This window comes from Limulus polyphemus, unplaced genomic scaffold (assembly GCF_000517525.1).
Source record: "Limulus polyphemus unplaced genomic scaffold, Limulus_polyphemus-2.1.2 Scaffold3958, whole genome shotgun sequence".
Lineage (NCBI taxonomy): Eukaryota > Metazoa > Arthropoda > Merostomata > Xiphosura > Limulidae > Limulus > Limulus polyphemus.
The window spans coordinates 73,806-81,907 of NW_013669568.1; the positions used below are offsets into that span (position 1 = coordinate 73,806).

The window sequence follows — 8,102 nt, forward strand, 5'->3', positions numbered from 1 at the left end:
TTAACCCCTCGTGTAATAACAATGAAAGGTCACTTAACCCCTCGTATAATAACAATAAAAGGTCACTTAACCCCTCGTGTAATAACACTAAAATGTCACTTAACCCCTCGTGTAATAACAATAAAAGATTACTTAACCCCTCGTGTAATAACAATGAAAGGTTGCTTAGCCCCTCGTGTAATAACAATAAAAGTTCACTTAACCCCTCGTGTAATAACACTAAAAGGTCAGTGAACCCCTCGTGTAATAACAATAAAAGATTACTTAACCCCTCGTGTAATAACAATGAAAGGTTGCTTAGCCCCTCGTGTAATAACAATAAAAGTTCACTTAACCCCTCGTGTAATAACAATAAAAGTTCACTTAACCCCTCGTGTAATAACAATAAAAGTTCATTTAACCCCTCGTGTAATAACAATAAAAAGTTTGATTAATAAGATGACGACTGATAGTTCGTTAAGAGTGATTTGGTGAATAAGACTCTCAGTTTGAAGGGGTCAGTTTTTATTCCACGTTAAATGATGTGGTAGAATGTCTCTCAGGTCAAATCAAGAATCAATCTAAACATGTTAGCAACAACAACAACAACAAACGTAACTCACCACGTGATCCTTGTGTTTTGAAGCAATGGGGGTACTTCTGTTCGAGGACGACCCACTTCGACTGGGAGGTCTCTCCCTCTTCAGTGACCGGTCCAGTCCGTTTTCCCTTGGGGAGGGCTGCCCATTAGATGGCGAAACGGAATCCTATATAATTAGAGCCCTACAATGTTACTAAATTTTCTGTTTTAAGAGTTCACTACTAAAATAATTTAACGCGTGACCGAAAAGAAATAAAAATTTTTTGAACTTACTTTTCATAAAAACTCCATTGCCTTTATAATCAATAGTGATTTCAATCAATCTACACAAGCCAGAGAAACTGGCGTCCTTAGCCGATCAGAAGACACATATATTCTCCAACTAATCACCTTATTTTTCTCTTTAGATCGTATATCGTTTATGTACTTAAAAAGTAAAAAATTAAGTACTGGAGAAGTAAAATAAAATAAATAAAAAGTACTTGTAACAATAATAAAGTGAAATAAATGTTTACAATGATGTAAAAATACAGGTATAAGATTAAGGTTAATTCTTACGTCATTTGTTGTTGTTGTTTTTACCATATAAGCAGTAAGTTGTACTTGCTATTGTTTCTAAACTCAGATTAAAATACGCCTTATAAAAGTTAAAGAATCTTATTCGAATATCATGTTCAATAATCCTAACCTCATTGGCAACATCGACAACAAGGTCTTGGTCGCTTTTGTCGTCATCACTGGCCTGAAAATTAAGAAGAAAAACAAAATAAAAACTCATTCTGAAAAGATACTGACACGTGCCAAATTTGATTGGTTCATTTACACCATATACTTGTAAAACGTATCACTACGCCCTAAGACTCAAGAACTTGTCACTGGTAGTGTGTTTGAAGAAACTCACATTCACAGAGAGAGAGAGAGATGAATAATGTATTATGTCAACATATTAACAAACTGGTAACAATGTGACAAGAACTAATCAATAATATTAAGTCTACAGTCACACACACACAGAAATAAATAATGTATTATGTCAACATATTAACAAACTGGTAACAATGTGACAAGAACTAATCAATAATATTAAGTCTACAGTCACACACAGAGAGAAATGAATAATGTATTATGTCAACATTTTAACAAACTGGTAACAATGTGACAAGAACTAATCAATAATATTAAATGTACAGTCACACACACAGAGAAATGAATAATGTATTATGTCAACATTTTAACAAACTGGTAACAATGTGACAAGAACTAATCAATAATATTAAATCTACAGTCACACACACACACAGAGAAATGAATAAATGTATTATGTCAACATATTAACAAACTGGTAACAATGTGACAAGAACTAATCAATAATATTAAATCTACAAATCCAAAGAAACATGAAACAGCGTTGTTAGCAAATAAAATAAGCGTTTTTTTTTCGTTTTTTTTGTTCAGTGATTGTAGTTATTTGTAAGTAATCGAAAACGTATTTAGACTATATCAGTTACATCAATGATATAATAACCAGTTCGCAACAACAATAATAAAACAAGTTTCTGTAATGACACAATAAAACTTTAAAAAAAATTGTATCATGGGTAATAAAAATCACATTTGACTCCTTTTTTTAAAAAATAAGCCTCTATATTTATCCAATACGAAATTCAAATTGAAGGTTTGTAAAAATAACTTTCCAGATCTATATTTTGTCTCCAACAAATCACTGCTCAAGAGGCCTTTCTTTCAATACTAGTACTCGTCTGATTGACTGTACTGTGACAGCTAAAATTTTATTTAAAACATTATATATGCATTTCAAGAAGTTTGAAGTAAAGGCTCGAACGCTGACCAAACATTGGAATCCAATATGTATTAAAACTACGATAAAAATCACTTAAGGTTGCAATTTTTTTTCCCGCTTACTCTTAACATGTCCATTATGGATTTCAAGTCAGAAGAATTATGAAATATGCTTACTGAACTTTATTCACGAAGGTCTCTTGTTGAAGTCCCTATCGTTGCCATAAAAGTTACATAATTTTTAAACTACACTCGCGCTCGTACTAGTTTTTATATACGTTGTGTTTATTACAGGTGTCACTGATCAGCTCATGTTTTTTTGAATATGTATACAAGGTTGTGTTTATAGAAAACAGACTGACTAGACTTTTATAATTTTAAAATCATTCTCACACGAAAAGCAAGTACAGTATTTCAAGTTGTTATTAAATAGGGCATTCTGTACGAATGGATTACTGGACTCTCGAATTACCTGTGTGTAGTTCAGTCGTTCTAGATTTCATTTGTAAACTCAATTCCAGTGAAATTTTGAGTTTAAAACTGACTGAGAATAAGTTCTTTTTTTGGGGGGCTGATTTTGAAATTTCTTAATCTATATCCATAAAACATCTCATTCTAATCTTGGTACATAAACTCAATTCTGGGATTAATTCAACGAGAATGAGTTGTATTGTCGTTGAAAATACCCACACAGGATATCAGTAAATTCAGTTTAGACGTGAAACTGTTGTAATATACTGTAAGACGTTTTCACTGAAATTCTTGGTTAGAGCGAGCTTCTGATTCCAATCGAGCTTGTTTAATCCCTTAAAGCTACAGAAGCCTGTTTGGTGTATGGAGCTAATATCTACAGTGAACAGAAGATATTTCGACTCCAAAGGATCTTATATCAACATAAAACACGAGCACGGGCAGGAAACAAGGTTCGGCTTATCTAGTGAAAACAATTTCGGACTTGTGAATGTCACTATAGGATCACACATTATTATTTTATAAATGATGCTGTTTTCTGGTACATTACATGAAAGTAGGCTGTTATAATCGTTTTGATCTTCGTAAGCTGTAACTCGAAAATTGTTTATAGATTTCCTTTCTCAACCTGTACATATTTGAAATATTTCCGTGTTCTACCTTTTCAAATACTTACGTAGTCCACCTTTTTAAATATTTAAGTGGTCCACCTTTTAAAATACTTACGCAGTCCACCTTTTTAAATATTTAAGTGGTCCACCTTTTCAAGTATTTAGGTAATCCATTTTTCAAATGGTTACGTGGTCCACCTTTTTAAATACTTACGTGGTCCACTTTTTCAAATACTTACGTAGTCCATCTTTTTAAATGCTTACGTGTTACACCTTTGTCAAATACTTACGTATTCCATTTTTTTTAAATGCTTGCGTGGTTCACCTTTTTAAATACTTACGTGGTTCACCTTTTTTAAATACATACATGTTCCACCTTTTCAATTACTTATGTAGTCCATATTTTTAAATACTTACGTGGTCCACTTTTTCAAATACTTACGTAGTCCATCTTTTTAAATGCTTACGTGTTCCACCTTTTCAAATACTTACGTAGTCCATTTTTTTTAAATGCTTGCGTGGTTCACCTTTTTAAATACTTACGTGGTCCACCTTTTCTTCTCGCCTACGTTTTTTTTCCATACTTATTTCGGGAGATCGACTTCGCTGTTTGTCTCTCTCGTGAGGCGATGACGAGTTCCTCTAAACAACGGAATAATTGAAAGTAAGTACTATGTAAAATATTTAGTTCAGGCATTGAAAAAAAACATCATTTTGACATCTTACTTATGTGAGTTACGTTTTTTTCTGTGGAGAAAGCATAGCTTGAGTTTTCTTAAATTTAAATGTACAGCACGAACCAAATTAATGCTTAATGAAATCACTGATATGATATACCCTACACGTAGAACTTGTGGAATTATAGATCAAAATATAGTTAATGCGCTTGGAACTGAGTTTATCAGTTGACTGTATCGATTAACCATCAAAACATAAAACGATAAATATACTGTGTGCTAAAGCAATATCAGGTTGGAATATCCCGTATTTTTTTATATCGCACAAACAAGAATCGCGTGTTGTTGTGTATCTATATGAGAGGTATTCTTAACTGATGATATGTGCTATTAATACATGGTGGACTATACTTATGTAACTGACTTATGCTTTTGATATTTTGTTTGTTTGTTGTTAATCACAAAGCTACACGATGGACTGTCTGTGCTGTGCCTACTACAAGTACCGAAACCCGGTTTTAGCGTTATAAGCCTTCAGGCTTATCCCTGTCCCACTAGGGGGCTGCTGTTGATGTAAGACGAAGTCAATATTTGACATATTAATTACATATAAGGTGCAGTAAAAGTTATCCAATATTTGTGAAGACTGAGAACAAATTGTAGATTTTTGATATGTTAGAGTTGAAACACCTATTTTTAAGTAATATTATATGTAATGTTAGAGTTGAAACACCTATTTTTAAGTAATATTACGTATAATGTTAGAGTTGAAACACCTATTCTTAAGTAATATTATGTGTAATGTTAGAGTTGAAACACCCACTTTTAAGTAATATTATGTGTAATGTTAGAGTTGAAACACCTATTTTAACTAATATTATATGTAATGTTAGAGTTGAAACACCTATTCTTAAGTAATATTATATGTAATGTTAGAGTTGAAACACCTATTTTTAAGTAATATTATATGTAATGTTAAAGTTGAAACACCTATTCTTAAGTAATATTATCTGTAATGTTAGAGTTGAAAAACCTACTTTTAAGTAATATTATATGTAATGTTAGAGTTGAAACACCTACTTTTAAGTAATATTATAAATGTTGTTCATGTTGGTGCAAGAAAGCTTGAAACTATCAGAAAAATAAACGATCCAGAGATAGTGGCTGTGCTGACTCTATATGAAACAACCTTAGTTGCTGAAATTGATCGTTCTTTCAATTGTCCCTTGAGCTAGTCACAACACGAAGCCGAGATCACGACTCAAAACTCTCACTCACTCACTCGTAGCTCAAGCATTTGATTTCAGTGTAAAGCTTTGTGTCAACATATTTCGGCCACGACCACCAGCATTCAACAATAAAAAAAACATCTTCAGAAGAGAAATTGCAGTAGTTATACCAGTCTTGCTTTCCTGAACACGCTGGAGTTAAAAACGGCCATACACCACGACAACAAAGCAGATAAGGCTTTGTAGAGAAAGTCGTCTGTTTTTTAAGGTGCAACTTAAATACTTCAAGATTGATAAAATAGTTCTCTCTTCTCTTTAAAAAATACCGAATTTATCGATTAAGGCAACAGTAATACAGAATTTATCGATTAGGGCAACAGTAATTTCTTTCAATTTGAAAGCAGCCCTAAAAAAATGTAAGCGAAAAAAGGACATCTCGATCTTAAGTCAATAATGTTGACAGATCGTTCGAATCACTTGTCAGTCCCATCTGAGTGTACTTGTTCTTCAACATATGAACTTCATATATATATATATATATATGTAATAAATAATCGGTGTTAGAATTAAAATAAGTAACAAGAAATTTTGCGTTATTAATTCTTATCCTAGATATTTCATTTGTAAGTGAATTAAATAAAACTGATAATAACTACAATTAACTTGCTTACTCTGTATTAAACCATAACAGTCGGCATTCAAGAAAACTTATTGTATATTTACCGCCTCGAACGCTGTTATGTCTGACAAATCGCAGCCGGCTTGATGAACTCTGGTATTGAACGAAAGGCCTCATCGGCATAGGATATGATATTATCCTTTGCTTTCACTTATGGGATCTTAGTATTTTTAAACAATAATATCTCTTGTATAAAAAATTAGATTTATTGTGTTACTGTTTGTCCTTGGGTCCTGTTGTCAACCAATTATGTTGTCCATCCAAACCCTGATGGTCCAATACTATGTATTTTTCCATTGTTCTCTATTCCTTGCTATCTGGACCAGATGTTCTAATTCAACTTCTCACCTCCAATACATTTGTTAATGTCATCTAACCAAATGAGTCACTCTTCTTCCTTCGATATCATCCACTGGAATCTCTGCTAACCTTCCCTCAGATTTAATTATATAATGAATCTTCCATTTCCCACATATGTCCATCAGTTGACTTTTTGGTATTTTCACATTTCAAGGCTTCCTTGTTAGTTTTCCTTTCTGTTGGACGTTCTTCGTCTCTCGACTGTAACCTATTATCACAAATTCTATTTCTATTAACCGCGATCACTTCTGCATCATCATGACCTTAGCCATTCAAGTTATATAATGTTCGTGAAAACACACATCGATTAACTTTAACCAAATACTTAGGTCCTGGTCAAATCGAACTGATGATTCATGATTCCAGTTCATATTCTTCAGGATTTTGATATCTGTTTCATCTAGCCAAATCTTCTACGGGATTTCCATTAATTTGTAACAGTTAACCGTCAAAACCTTTTCCAAAACTTCTTTTTTTCCAAAAGTTCTTTTTGCACTTCTTTGAATTTGTCACTTACATCCCCTCGCCGAATATGCTCTCTCACGTGTTCCCCCCTCTTCTGACAGATCATTTTCAGTCTTATCTTTAATTCTATGGAGGATTATGTTTAGTAAAAACCCTGAGATGTGACTAATCCAGCTGATAGTCCTGTATTGGCCACACTCTATAAATTTGGGTTTCTTGGAGCTTGGCACAGACATTTTTAATCGTGTTGATATTGTCCCTCCTTTTCAAATCAGGTTTCATACTGCAATCTCATATTTGATACCTTAAATGTCATTTCCTTTAAACGTTATACAAGAATATCATATGTGCCGCAAGCTTTTTCATTTTTTAAAATTTCTAATGATTTCTTGGGTCGTTATTAACTGGTTTCTATTACTCCTAGGCTGGCTTCTATTTCCTGATATCGTTACTCAGTTTTCTTTCATTCTAAGCCCATTCTGCTCTATTTGTTGGACATAATTTAGACACATGACGTGCTTCCCAGGTGTTACAGTCTTGTAGAACAAAACGCTATAGCCTGTTTTACGTTATCTATAGGCCTAGTCATTGTAAAGTGTCAAACTGTATATATACAACTTCCATTATGGTACTACACTAACACAGTTGTTGCATAATATATACACATCATCCATTGGTCTAGAGTAAGTGTTTCGAAGTGTTTATAGTAAAGTAACAACTTTCCTGAAGTCGACTGCAAAACGTTGAGAGTATTTTCAACAAAGGGCAACTTTCCTTAGTTTACTGCAGAAGTTTAACGTAGTTAACAGCATTGTATTGTATAAGTTTAACGTAGTTAACAGCATTGTATTGTAGAAGTTTAACGTAGTTAACAGCATTGTATTGTATAAGTTTAACGTAGTTAACAGCATTGTATTGTAGAAGTTGAACGTAGTTAACAGCATTGTATTGTAGAAGTTGAAGTGAATAGTTTCCTCAACTGCAAATCATGTTCAACTTCTAACGAAAGTTCTTCTTTTTTGTTTCTCAACTTCTACAATACAATGCTGTTAACTACGTTGATATATTATAGAGGTTGAAAAAGATTTGCAGTTGAAGAAACTATTCACTTGATATATTATAGAGGTTGAAAAAGATTTGCAGTTGAAGAAACTATTCACTTGATATATTATAGAGGTTGAAAAAGATTTGCAGTTGAAGAAACTATTCACTTGATATATTATAGAGGTT

The 8,102-nt window shown here is 32.8% G+C and overlaps 1 protein-coding gene across 1 annotated transcript in view; it reads right to left on the bottom strand.

Moving 5' to 3' along the window:
* LOC106470352 (protein groucho-1-like) overlaps window positions 1-8,102 on the bottom strand; it is a gene marked incomplete at its 5' end in the record, with an annotated part of 56,017 nt that overhangs the window by 21,715 nt on the left and 26,200 nt on the right. The window contains 3 exons of the mRNA XM_013930904.2: window positions 603-746; window positions 1,269-1,322; window positions 4,006-4,104. Coding sequence (XP_013786358.2) covers window positions 603-746; window positions 1,269-1,322; window positions 4,006-4,104 — 297 coding nt within the window. The remainder of the gene's footprint in view (window positions 1-602; window positions 747-1,268; window positions 1,323-4,005; window positions 4,105-8,102) is intronic.